Source organism: Panthera pardus, unplaced genomic scaffold (genome assembly GCF_024362965.1).
Source record: "Panthera pardus isolate Hobbes unplaced genomic scaffold, ASM2436296v1 HiC_scaffold_8, whole genome shotgun sequence".
Lineage (NCBI taxonomy): Eukaryota > Metazoa > Chordata > Mammalia > Carnivora > Felidae > Panthera > Panthera pardus.
The window spans coordinates 1,254,057-1,266,476 of NW_026527013.1; the positions used below are offsets into that span (position 1 = coordinate 1,254,057).

The following is a 12,420-nucleotide window of genomic DNA, read 5'->3' on the forward strand; positions in this document are numbered from 1 at the left end:
CCACAGATCCAGGCGGGCGGGGGACGGGAGGGGCAGTCAGTCCCCACCGGCCACCAGAGACTGCCACAGAAGCGGCATGTGAGCTCCCCCAACCCACAAGGCCCCCCAACATTCAAGTATTCAAGAACAGGGAAGGGAAGTCAACCGATGTCTTTAAAAAACGAACAAAACGGGACGAACAACTAGAAGCCGGGGGGGGGGGGGGGGGGGGGGGGGGCGATCCAGGCCCGGCCTGCCGCGGAGTCTCGCCCAGACCCCGGGGCCAGGCTGCCCTGGTGGGGGGGCTGCAGAGACCCCCCCCCCCCCCACCGGCAGAAGCACACGAACATGGAGAAGAGGGAAGCCTGTATTGCATAGTGTTTCCCACCCGAGGGAAGAGGGGGGTCAGTCGCCCCGAGCCCGGCGGTCACAACATCTGACCCCGGCGCCAAGGTGGGTGGAGGCGGGCACGGAGGTTCCTGGGTGCCCGGGAGGAGGCCGTGGCAGCTGTAGCCGTGTTCCTGAAGGTGGGCACGCAGAAACGCTGCCCTTGGGGGCGGGGGGGGGGGCTTTAGCAGGACCCCTGGCTGGGCCCTGGCTCTGAGGAGGAGTAAGGGGGGGGGGTGGTGACAGAGCTTCCTCACCAGACCCAGGGGTGGCGGTGAGGGGCAGGACGTGGCCATGGTCAGACTGAGCCCTGAGAAAGGGCACTCCGGTGCCCAGGGTGGGGGTCTGAGGGACCCCCACGTTGGCTGACGGGCGCCTGTCCAACCCCTCCCACTTCCTCTGGCACTGCCCTCCTGGGTGGGCAGGGTCCCCCTTGGAGAGGGCAGGGGAGGGGGCGGCGAGAGCTTAAGGTCAAGGTTCGAGGGAGCCCCGATTGTCAGTCAGAGGCGGGGCCCAGCAGGCAGCCGTGATTGCCACCTGCCCGCACCCAAGCCCCCTCCAGCCACAAGGGAGACCTGAGAAGCCCCCACCCCGCCAAGCGACCAGGGTGCTTCAGGGTGAGGGATTAAAGAGGTGCTGTGTCACCCCGGGGAGACGTGGGGGTGGCCCGTCCCTGCAAATACTGTGAGGGCTGGGGAAGGGGTGCGCTTCTGTGCCCCCAGCTCTGGAAGGCGACAAGTGCCCTCCTCTCCTGAGTCACATCTGGGCAGGGCGGGCGTGGGGTGTGGGGACCCTTCACAGTAGAGGTGAGTATCTGGGGCTGGGACGGGACAAGCCCGGCGACACACCCTCCAATCTCCTCCCCAGGTGCCTGCTTTGCTTTTAACACCTTTAAAAGGAAAAAAAATGGGGGTGAGACAGAAAAAAGAAAAAAAGCCAACAGCAAAAACCTCATATAAAAAGAGCCCCCCCAACTGAGCTTAGCGCCTCGAAGTCCAGCCAGGGGAGGGCAGCCTGCTGGTCACCGGCTGGCAATAGCTTAAAAAACTTTTTAGATTTGATGGGGGGGTAGGGGAGGGAGTGACCTATGTACAGAGGGAGGGAGGGGTCACGCGTGGTCTCCCACCAGGACCACGGGGGCCGCGGACAGGCTGGCTCGCTGTCGCCTCTGGGCCAGCCTGCTCTGGGAGGGCGGCGACAGCCGCAGACAGCGCGCAGCTCGGACGACCACGGGCTGGCCCTGCTCCGCCTCCTCGGCCGCGTCCTCCTCCCGCTGGGCCAGCTGCCGGTTCATGGCGATGGCCTCAGCCGCAAATGACGTGAGCTCTTTGGCACAGCTGTTCCTGGAGACGGGGCGGTCACCAAGGAGGTGAAAGGTAGCTTCGGGGCCCGATCCCCTTGGGACCCCTAGAGTCTGTGCAGTACCTCGGGGGGAGGGGCTGCAGGCCCCAGCCATGCCCAGCCTCCCTGGGGGACCAGGGCCCCCGCCAGGGGCCCAATCCATCACCATCACTGGTACGAGGACACCCAAGAGCTTAGATGGCTTTCCCAGCCCCCCGACTTAAAGACGGCTTGTCATTTTAATCATCTTAACATTAACCACCCCCGACTTGGGGTCCCCCCCGCTCTCGGGCCCGAGACCCTCCCCCGTGGGTCTCACCTCTGCAGGACCATGGGTGTGGGCAGGGTGTTCTCCGGAGCGTACTGGAAGGACAGGGGAGAGGCGGAGCTGAAAGCAGAGCTCAGCTGCCTTCCCGGGGCCCCGCTGGCAGCGACGGAGGTGAGGGGGGGGTGTATCTGCCGGAGCCCAGCCAGGCCAGGGGGAGGGCGTAGCAGAAGCCCAGAGCGGTTCTCTGGACCCGCACCCTGCCCCCTCCCCCGCCCCACAGGTCTCCCGGTGCCCCAGAAGGGGCTGGGAGCCCCTCCACCGGCCGGCCTTGACACCAGGGCCCCAGCCTTTGCTTCCTGTGCACTCCCGGTGCCAATGTCTGGTTAAGACTCCTGCCCGTGGGCCCTCCCTGCTCTGGGCAGGCAGCCTGGCTCGGGGCACTGCTGGCCAGAGAAACGCCAGGCTCTTCCCGGCTTGGGGGTGGGGGGACAGGGAGCAGGACTGGGGTTGGCGGGCCCTGCCCGAGGTTTGCCACCTGCCTAACACCTGCACGACCTCAGCCTGCTCCCTGTGCCAGGCGGGAAGAGGCCCTGATGCCTCCAGGGCACAAGCTCAAGCAGTTTCTGCAGTCCTGGCGCCCGGCTGGAAGCAGGTGGTGGGTCTGACTGCTGCGCCTGGGGCCCCTGCAGACCCCAAGGCTGGGCCTCAGACCCACGTTGCATCTGGGGGTGTCGATGCTGGCCTCCCCGGGGATGCTCATACCCCTGCTCCAAGTCCCTCCCTTGCCCATCGGAGGCGGGCCAGAGGCAGGAGGTCCCCAGCAGGGCTCACTCACCCCCTGCACCCAGGGGTGCTGCAGGACTTGGGCGGCGCTCAGCCTCTGCTTGGCGTCGCGGACGAGGAGCTTTGAGATGAGGTCTTTGGCAGCAAAGGAGATGTGGGCCCAATCCTTCTCGGGAAACTCATACTTGCCCTCCTGGATGCTCTCAAACAGCATATTCTGTGGGGGAGGGGCAAGGGGGTGAAATCAGCTGCAGCCAACTTACCCCAACATCCACACCGGCCTGGACGCAACGGGGTACACCATGACGCTGCTCGGTAACAAGCTGCCGTAGGCCCCAGACCCAGCCATGCAGCCTAACCCGTGACCTGAACAGCTGGCCCCCAGACAGCAAGGGGGGGTGGGCAGGGGCTGCAGTGGGGGCCCTGAGGTCAGCTGGCGGGACCGGGGGCTCTGGGTGGCCAAATGCCTGAGAGGAAAGCAGGCTGGACTAGAGACCTGGCCTCAGGAGAGTGCTCAGTGAACTCTGCCCAAGAGAAGCCAAGCAGCAGAAAGGCAACTCTTGGCAGCCGGGATCATGGGAGCAGAAGGCCACAAGGCTGAAACGTGATCATCCCAAACCCTAAATCTTAGTCTTGCCGGACGGCAGATTCCTGACCTCCAAATGCTTCCTCTCCTAGACCATAAAACCAAGGAGTCTGTGTAACCCCAGGAGCACCAGGCCAGCACTGCCCCGTGGATGGATCAGGCATCACAGGCCAGGATCTCGGCAGCAAGCAGGCCCTGGGGGAGGGCACAGAGGGGTGCTGGGGGTGGGGGACGCACATGCTCAGAGACTGGCACAAGGGGGGAAGGGGCGCACGCGCGCACAGACCAGGCCTGCGATGCACCGGGAGCACAGGGGACGGGGCGCATGCGCGCACCTGGCAGGCCGGGCAGGCCTCGCCGCGGTCCCAGCCGCAGTCGCTGCCGCAGTGGCCCACGAAAGGCGGGTAGCCGCTGAGCAGGATGTAGAGGATGACACCCAGGCTCCAGAGGTCGCAGCGTTTGTCGTAGATGCTGGCCTCCTCGCTGAAGGCCTCCACCACCTCGGGGGCCATGTACTCCGCTGAGCCGCACTGCGGGCGGGACGAGGCGTCAGGGCCCGTGGAGGGGAGGAGGGGACTGCAGCAGGCCGGGACTTCCCGGCATCACGTGAAGGCCCCAACACTGGGTCACCTGAGCCTGCGGTGCCCGATGCCCAGCCTGGCCAATCAGAGACGGGCTGGGGGCAGGCCCCGCCCCCCACACCCGCCCAATCAACAGGTGGCAGGTGCCCACCCGCCCAGCCACCCAATCAGCGGCAGGTGCTGGGAGCCCGCCCCTCCCCTCCCGCCCGTGGCCCCGCCCGCCACTTTCCGCGGGCCAATCAGTGGCTGTTGCTAAGCAAAAGCCCCAGTTCCACGGGCTAGGCAGCAGAGCAGCCAGCACCTCGAGGTTACGCAACGGCAGGGGCAGCGGGCCGCAGGGGCAGCGGGCCGCGCAGCCCCAGAGCAGAACGGAGCGGGTCGCTGCGTGCCTGCTGCCTGGGCGCCTCACCGGGGTGAGCAGCTCCGGAGTGGAGATCGGGGAGCAGTCCCCGTTGAGTTTGATGCCGCTGCCCAGATCGAAGTCGCAGATCTTCACAGGGGACACCTAGGAAGGGTGGGAAAAGGCGGTAAGGGAGGTGGGGGCGGCGGTCCAGGCCAACCCAGCCCGGGCCCTGGCGCAGGGAAGGCGGTTCCCCGGCGCCCCTCACCTGGTTGGGATGCTCGCAGAGGATGTTTTCTGGCTTTAGGTCCCTGTGTGCGATGCCTGCGGTGAGAACCGGGACTCAGTGGAGGGAGAGGAGGCATTTTCTAGGAGTCTCAGGCAGCTGGACAGGGAGCGAGGCTGGACATCCCAGGGAACAAGGGAGCCCCACCACCCACCTTTGTTGTGCAGGAAGTCCAGGGCACTGGCCACGTCCTGCACGACCACGCTGGCCTCCAGTTCGTTAAAGTGCCGCCGCTTGTGAATGTGGCTCAGGATGGAGCCTGGGGCCAGGCCGTGGTGGAGGAAAAACACATACGCGTCACTTCCGTGTCTCCAGGCCACCGCCCGCTTCCACCCGACAGGGAAGTGCCCGCTCTGGCCTCCCTGGGTTCAGAGCCTTCAACCCTGAGCTGCCATGTGGACAGGAAGCTCGGACCCCACAAGCCCCCTCTGATGTGCAGGAGGAGCACATCTGAAAAGTCCTCCCTGGTGGCCGAGCCCACAGCCCATTAGGACACAGCTGCAAACATCCCCCAGGCCCCACATACCGCCCCGCATCTTCTCAAACACCAGGTAGAAGCGATCCTCCTCCTCAAAGAACTCTATCAGCTCTAGAACATTCCTGAGGTGTGGGGGGTTGGAGAGGCAGGAGAGGAGGGAGGCTTCCTAAGGCCCCTGTGCACCCACAGCCCAGCCCAGGAGGGGCCCACCCTTTCCACCCCCACCTGTGCACAGGAAGGCTGGGACTGGGGCCACGGGCCTGCTTCTACCTTGCCCACTCTGGGTTGCCTGCCTAACGCTGGGTCTTCCCCAGTGCACCCTGCACAGCCTCTGCTACACACTGGATGCTCCCCAAATGCTTGCTGGGGGTGAGGAGGCATTCAGGCCCATTCACACACGGAAAGATGGCTAAGGGCCCGGTTCTGTGGCAAGGTGGGTCACATTACCTGTGTCCCTGGCACTGATACAGCATCTCCACCTCCCGGAAAACCCTGCTCCGAATGTGGCCAGGCTGCTTCTCGATGATCTAAGTCGGGGGGGGGGTGGGGGGGTGGGGGGGAGGGGCGGGCAGGAGACAGAGCAGTGGGTCAGCCAGAGCCCCTCCCAAAGCCCAAGGGGCTCCCACCAGAGACCTGCCCTGCGCCACAGCTGAGACCCCATTCGAGCTTAGACCTTAAGTTCTAAGCAGAGGTCTCCTCTTGCGGCCCAGAATTTGCCAGAAGTCAGAACTATGGCGTCAGCACAGGCTGGGGGGAGGGGGGTGGGGGTGGGGGTTGCAACATGTTTCCCAAGTGGCATCAGGGGAGAGACAAGCTGGACAAGAATGGCAGAAAGAGGCGGGCCTGTTCCGCTCCTGACCCCACAGGCCTCGGGGGCATGTTTGGGGCCTGAGACGCCTGCAAAATGCCCCTTCAGGGTGTCAGCATCCCCTCCCTGCCTGGGAGACTGGTGGCCACTGTGCGGACTCCCACACCACACAGGGGACTAGAGTGGCCTTGGGGTGCCTGGCTGCCAGCCAAGCCGTCCCTGCCCACTTTGGTGCCAAGTCCCACCTCCCCTGTTCTGTGACAGTCTGGGCAACTGCCACGGGCCCCTCAGCCCAGGCCTGTTTCATGCCAGCCCAGATTGGCCCTCCCGTCAACCAACAGGAACAGTCTCCCCGTGACTCCAGAGCCTCCGGAAGCCAGCTTCTGCCCCCGATCCCGCCGGCACCTGGCAGCTCTGGGCCCACCTGCCTCCCGGATTCTCCCCGAGACACCTTCGCCCACAGAAGTGGGGGCAGAAGGTGCCAGCTGGCTCTCTCCGGGCCACCTTGGCCCCCGGGCACCCACTGGGAACGTCTTCCCAGGTTGGATGTTAGGCCCCTCTCACTGGGCAGGCGGGGCAGGCCCAGGGTTCCCTGCCGGCCTGGAGAAGGGGAACACGGTGTGCCACCAGCTCGCCCCTGCAACAGGCAGGCATGGTGTCCGCGTGCTGCCAGGGCCCAGCCTACGTGCTGTCCCACCTGTCTGGTGACAAACGCACCCGTGCCTCGGAGAGGCAGACCAACCAGATGTCGGGGCCTCGTGACACAATGCCAGCATCCATGCCCTCCTGAAGAACCTCATCCTACCCCTTGGGAATCTGGCTAGGACCCCACCTCATGGAGGAAACTGCAGTCCCTCGGGGGAGAGGGATGACCTTACAGGAGGCCAAACAAGGTCTGACTCAGGCTGTCTAACCCCTCAGAGCCTCGTTCCGAACTGTCGAAGGGGCACAGGAGGCCAGGCTGCCCGACGGTCCTTAAGAGGAAAACACTCAGTGCGTTGCCTGTTTGTTTTACAGAAAGCGCTCAAAGCTAAGCATCCGGTTCTCTGGCACCATCATGCCGCCCAACCTGGAACTCACGGGGCAGGGACGATGGCCACTTTTACCATCAGACTTCTACCAAAGCGCTGGGCTCTGGCCAGCCTCGCTCACCGGGGAGCACCGGTCCTCATGCCTGGTCTGCCAGCCTCCTGTGACCCCACCCCACCCGGATGCAGGGTCACCAGGGAAGACCGGACGGTTTCTCCGAGCACAGGGCCGTACTGCCCGGCCAAGAGACACAGGTTTCGAGGCCACACCCTGGTCTCCCCAGATGCCAAGCCTCCCTGGGCCCCAAGTACAGCATTGCCTTTTAACCCTTGTAACCAACATGGAGAACGCTGGTCGCTGAGGAGTGGCCTGGGGTGACCCAGCAGGCAAGAGCCAACTCTGACCGAAGCCCCCAGCTCTCAGGCGCCCTGGCACCAGGTCCTCAGCCACCTGTGTAGGGAGCGGCTCCTTACGGTCACTTCCTGCCCAGACCCAGGGGCTCAGAGCAGGCTGACCTAGATTCCCAGGGGTGGCCTGAGTCACTGGCCCTGGGGCCATTTTTAGACACTAGTTTTGCCCCCAGCTGCTGGTCCGGGAGCTCGAAGGCCAGCTCCCTCCTCCCGCCACCCGCGGCCAGGGCCAGAGCCCAGGCACTGCAGGGAGAGGTGCGGGGAGCCGGCCGGGCGCTGGTGCTCACCTTGACGGCGTATTCCTGGTTAGTGATGAGGTTGACGCAGGTCTGCACTCGGGCGTGGGCACCCTCCCCGAGCACGTCTTCTTGCAGCTGGTAGACATCTGGGGAGCAGGGGTGCGGTGAGAGCCGCGCCGGGCTGGCCGCATCTCCCTACACCCCCACCTGCAGTCCTCACTGACCTTCGAACCGGCCCGAGAAGCTGTCGGTGGCCCGGCACCGCTTTTTCTTCTTGCCCCTCTTCTTGGCGTCTGGGATGTCGATGGGCTGGCTGGCGGGCATATCTGCACTGGGAGACCCGGAGGTGAGGCCCGCCCTGCTCAGCAGGCAGCCCCTGCTGCCCTCCCGCACCGGCCCTCCCGCACCGCCACCTTCCTCTCCGGCCCTCACCAGGGCGGGCGGGATGCTCCAGGCTGAAGTCGGTCTCCCCGAGGTGGGTCTGGTCTAGGGAGAAGGCCAGCTCGAAAGGGTTCTGCCCCTGCAGGGGACGGGACAGGAGGGCTCTCAGGACCTGCCCAGAGAGTGACCCAGCCTCCGTGTCTGCATCCACAAGTCCAGGGGGACAAAAGCCTGGCTTTGCCTGACTGTAAGGAAATGGTCCTTCTTCCCCCGAACCCCAGGGCCCTCGGGGTGTCCAGGAAAGGGATGCGCTGTGGGGAGGGGCCCCGAGCAGGCAAGAGGGCCTGGGGTGAGTCACTATGGTGCCAAGGCCAGGCCTCGCGGCTCACCCGGGACAACCTCTGCAGCCCAACTGGCCCCCTGGGCTGCAGAGGATCAAAGACAGCAAGGCGGTCAGTGGGAGGGGGTGAGTCACCGGCTTCTGGCTTCTAGGCGGGGTTCCCAGCAGGGGTGACCCTGCCTGCTTTCCCACAGCCTCCAGCACGAGGCCCTGAATTTCTGGCCTCAGTCTTCCCTCTGTGAAACAGGGAGCCACTGCCCTCCTGGTCATGCGCTGCTCCCTCTGAGGTCCCACTGTCGCCCGACCGTGGCTCATAGGACGGGCCTCCAAGGCCTCCGGCTGCAACAGTGTAGACACCGGACCGCCCTCTGCCCAGCCCTGCCCGGGCCACAGCCAGCACTGTCCCGTTTTGCCACCAGGACAGAGCTCCTCACAGGCCCCCATGCCCAGCTAAGAAACCAGCCCTGCAGGGAAAGGCCCACTGGAGGTCACCCGCTAGTCCCCAGGACCGGGGGAAGGGTGCTAGACCCTGAGCAGGGAAGGAAGGCAGCTGGGGCTTGGAGAAACCTTGTATTACCCGCCCCAGAGAGCTGCTGGAATAATCTTCTGCAGAGCAGATGGGCCACAGTGAGGACGGATGGCCCCTGGCTTGAGATGTGAGGCCTTTGAGGCCAGGACACTGAGGCCCAGCAGAGGCCTTCAGGAGATAGCTCTAATTTAGCTCCCTGCACCCTGGCCGACTAGGTGGCCGGGGCCTCAGGTGGGTGAGGGGGCCTCTGTGCACGGTGGTGCTGCTGATGCTGGGTGACCCGAGCCAGGTCACTGCCCCTCCCTGGGGCCTCAGGACAACTGGGGACGGGGCTCCAGCAGGAGGATCATCCAGAGAAGGAACTCCAGGAAAGCCCCAGAGAAACACCGAGGGGCCCAGGGCAGAAGGAGCTGGGCCAGATTCCTACAAACGGGAGGCCCGGAAGCCAGGCCGGCAGCAGAGGGGGCAGGCGGAGGTCAGAGGGAGCGGCTGAAAACACAGGCGCAGGCCTCTCAGCCTCCCCACCCCCCTGTGCAGGGCTGCGAGGAGGCCTGGGCTGGGCCAGGCCAGGCAGACGGGAGAAGGGAGTGCTCCGGCCCTTGGCCCTGCCCGGTGGGGGTCTGGCCTCCGTGGGGAGGCAGGCACACAGTCACCAACGCCAGAAACCGGCACCCTGCCTTGGGCTCCTCCAGAGGTCTCGAGAGGGGCCAGGTCACTACTTCTACCTGGGAGGAGGGGCCCCAGGGTAACCACACAGGGGTGGACAGCGGCGGGGGGGGGGGGGGGGCGCTCAGGGCCAGCAGCCAGCAGCCGCTCACCTCCGTCTAGTGACCTCGGCCCCGGGCCTGACCCGCGTCTGTGGCTGGGTGATGGAAGGAAGCTGCCTGTAGCTCCTCGGACCGAGGAACAGTGCGAGGACCCTCAAAGGGGCCTACGGGTCCCCTCGCCACCCCCACCAGCCTGTCCCAGCCTCCACCTTGGTGGCTTGGCCACCCCTGATGAAAGCAGCTCCTGTGTCCTTGTCTCCACCTGCAGGGAGACTCGGGGCAAACATCTCTTTCCAAGGCTCCGATTTCCCAACTGAAAATGGGGAAAGTGTGTTGGGAGACGCCCAGCAGCAGAAAGGGTCCCGGCAGTGCTGCTGCTGGACTGGGGCGCGAGGGCAAGGCCCAGCCCAAGAAGCAAGCTCAGCATGGCGGGAGGGGAGTCCCAGAGTGGCTGAGAGGACCTTCTCATAGCTGAGGCTCCCTGGCCAGTGTCCTTCCCACTCCTCAGGACTCCCATGGTCCCACCTGGGAGCAGCCTCCAGTCCCAAGCAATGTGGGCGGGCTGGGCCTGGGGCTGGCCTCAGGCCTCCAGTCAGCAGGCCTTGGCAGGAGGCAGCTGGAATCATCCAGAAAGTTCGAGTTTGCTTTGGCTGCCGTGCTGGCCCCTCACATTGACCCTGTCCTAGCTCATGCCTAGCCCCAGGAGGGAATAGACCACTGCCGGTGACGTCTCGGGTCCACCCCCCGCTTCAGCCCGGCCCCGGACACTTGGACTTGCCAAGGCTGTTGCTCCCCTGGCAGGGGGTAAAGCGAGGATGACAGGCGTGTGGGCAGGGGTGGGGCACGCTGGCCCGAGATGTGGCTGGACAGGCCTGGGAATTCTAACCCAAACAGTCTCAGCTCGCTCCTCCCACCCCGGTTCTGGGAGTGCCTGTGTACACACACACACACACACACACACATGAAAGTGCGCCGCACGCACACACACACACGCGCGTGCGCGTGCCCACACACACCCAGGTCCTGCCTTCTTTACAGGGCAACAGGTCCCTGCCCAAGAAGGCCCAGGGAAGCCATTACATAACGCGGCTGGTGGGGTGGGGAGGCCGTTGACATCACTGCGTCCCCTGAGCCAGCCCCGTGGGGCCCCTCCCCAGCACCTGCCCGCCCCCCCCCAGACTCGCTCATCTGAGACCAAGACTGCAGCCGTGGGGCCACCGCAGAAACTTCCTGCTCCCACAGGAAATAGCACTTGGGCCCGACTGTCTGGGAGGCGCAGGGCTGAGGGGCATCCAATTCACTCCCTTATTCCAAGGACCACCTAGGAGGGCTTTCTGGGACCTGCAGTCCTACCTCGGATTCCTGGAGGAAAGACCCCACAGACCCACAGGTCCAAGGCGCTGAGGACTGGACTGTGGCCTGAGCTCCCTAGCAGTGCACCGGGGTTTGCAGGGGACACACAACCAGGTGCTCCCAAGGGCCTGGGGGCCCTGACCGCGCTTGGGGTTCCTAGAGGAAAGACCTCACAGTCCCCAGGGCGCTGGGGACTGGACTGTGGCCCGTTGACCACCCCCACGAGCGCACTCCCGGCTGGGGCAGCCCCAGACACACGGCGGGGTGGGGGGGGAGGGGCGGGGAGGGCGGGCAGCAGCCACGGGTGGATCCCGGGGGTGGGGGCTACGCGCCCCCCACCGGCCACTCGAGTGGTCCAGCCCCAGGCGACCCCAAACCCACCCGGCCCTCACCTTGAACGAACGGTGGAAGCCCTGAAGTTCGGCTGTTTTCTTCTGCACCATCTTCTGTCCGGGCCCCGCCAGCGGGGGAGGGGACGGCGGGCCCGGGAGAGCGGCCCGTGGGCGGGGGGCGGCCGGGTAGGGGACCCTGCAGGCGGGAGCAGACAAAGGAGAACGTGAGTGGCTGCGGCCAGCGCGCCGTGAGCCCCGGACGCCGAGGCTCCGCGGGGCCCGATCCCCGAGACCGGGTCGGGGCCAGGCCAGCGTCGCCGGGCCGCACTCACCGGGGTCGGACTCGGGCCGGGGCCGCAGTGCCACCGCCGCCGCCGCCCGAGACACGCAGCCCGGACCCCACTGCGCGGACCGCGCGGGGAACAGCGCCGCCGCTGCCGCCGCCACCACCGCGGACTCCTCTGCCTGGGCCGCCGCCGCCGCCGAGAGGAGCCGGGCGCACCGCCCCGCCGCCGCCTTTATAGGCCAGGCTTCGCCCCGCCCAATACGCATGCCCCGCCTCCGCCAATCCCGCCCACAAGCGCACAACGGGGGCGGGGCTGGAGAGCTCTCCGGGCCGCGTGCGGCTGCGCACTCGGGCCTGGAGGGGTTTCCGCGCGCCTGCGCAGTGAGGTGCGCGGGGCTACAGGGGAAGGACCTGGGAGGGATGCTGGCGGTTGTGGGCAGGGGTGTGGGTGCTGGACTGGCCGCCTGAGGCCCTGGGAGGCCCGCGGATCCCCGGCACCGAGCTGAAGCCGGGCCCTACGCTCTGGCAACTCCCCCGGGATGCCGGCCAGGGCCTGGGACACACCGACTCCTTTGGGCGACTTCCCTGCCCTAGAATACACCATGGCTCCCTCTTGCAGCTCCCCAATCCCGGAAGAGCAAGAGCGTGCTGTGGCTCTCTCTTGATTAATGCCACACCCTGGGACCCTGGACCAAGAAAGAGCCCCGGGGGTGGGGGGCAGCCAGGACAGGAGATAAAATGCCATCCCATTTGGGCCGGCGCCCCCGCCACCCAGGCTTGGTAGAATCGGCCCTTCCAGAGCTGGGCCAGCTCCCTGTCCCTGAAGCACTGTGGTGCAAAGTCCTCAGACTCCAAACCCTGGGCGCATGGAAGCTCAAGCCTGTGGGGTGAACCCACCTCCGTCTCCTCCAGACCTC

The 12,420-nt window shown here is 66.0% G+C and overlaps 1 protein-coding gene across 1 annotated transcript; it reads right to left on the reverse strand.

Annotated features, from left to right (window-relative positions):
* Positions 1-302: 302 nt before the first annotated feature.
* Positions 303-11,708, reverse strand: MKNK2 (MAPK interacting serine/threonine kinase 2). Its single transcript, XM_053896868.1, has 14 exons — positions 11,550-11,708; positions 11,278-11,413; positions 7,948-8,035; positions 7,740-7,841; positions 7,564-7,661; positions 5,477-5,556; positions 5,078-5,151; positions 4,706-4,810; positions 4,534-4,589; positions 4,335-4,430; positions 3,680-3,874; positions 2,811-2,975; positions 2,027-2,070; positions 303-1,709 (listed from the first exon to the last, which is right to left on the reverse strand). Exons 2-14 carry the CDS (start codon positions 11,326-11,328, stop codon positions 1,475-1,477), a joined length of 1,389 nt encoding a protein of 462 aa, XP_053752843.1. The 5' UTR covers positions 11,329-11,413; positions 11,550-11,708; the 3' UTR covers positions 303-1,474.
* Positions 11,709-12,420: the final 712 nt, after the last annotated feature.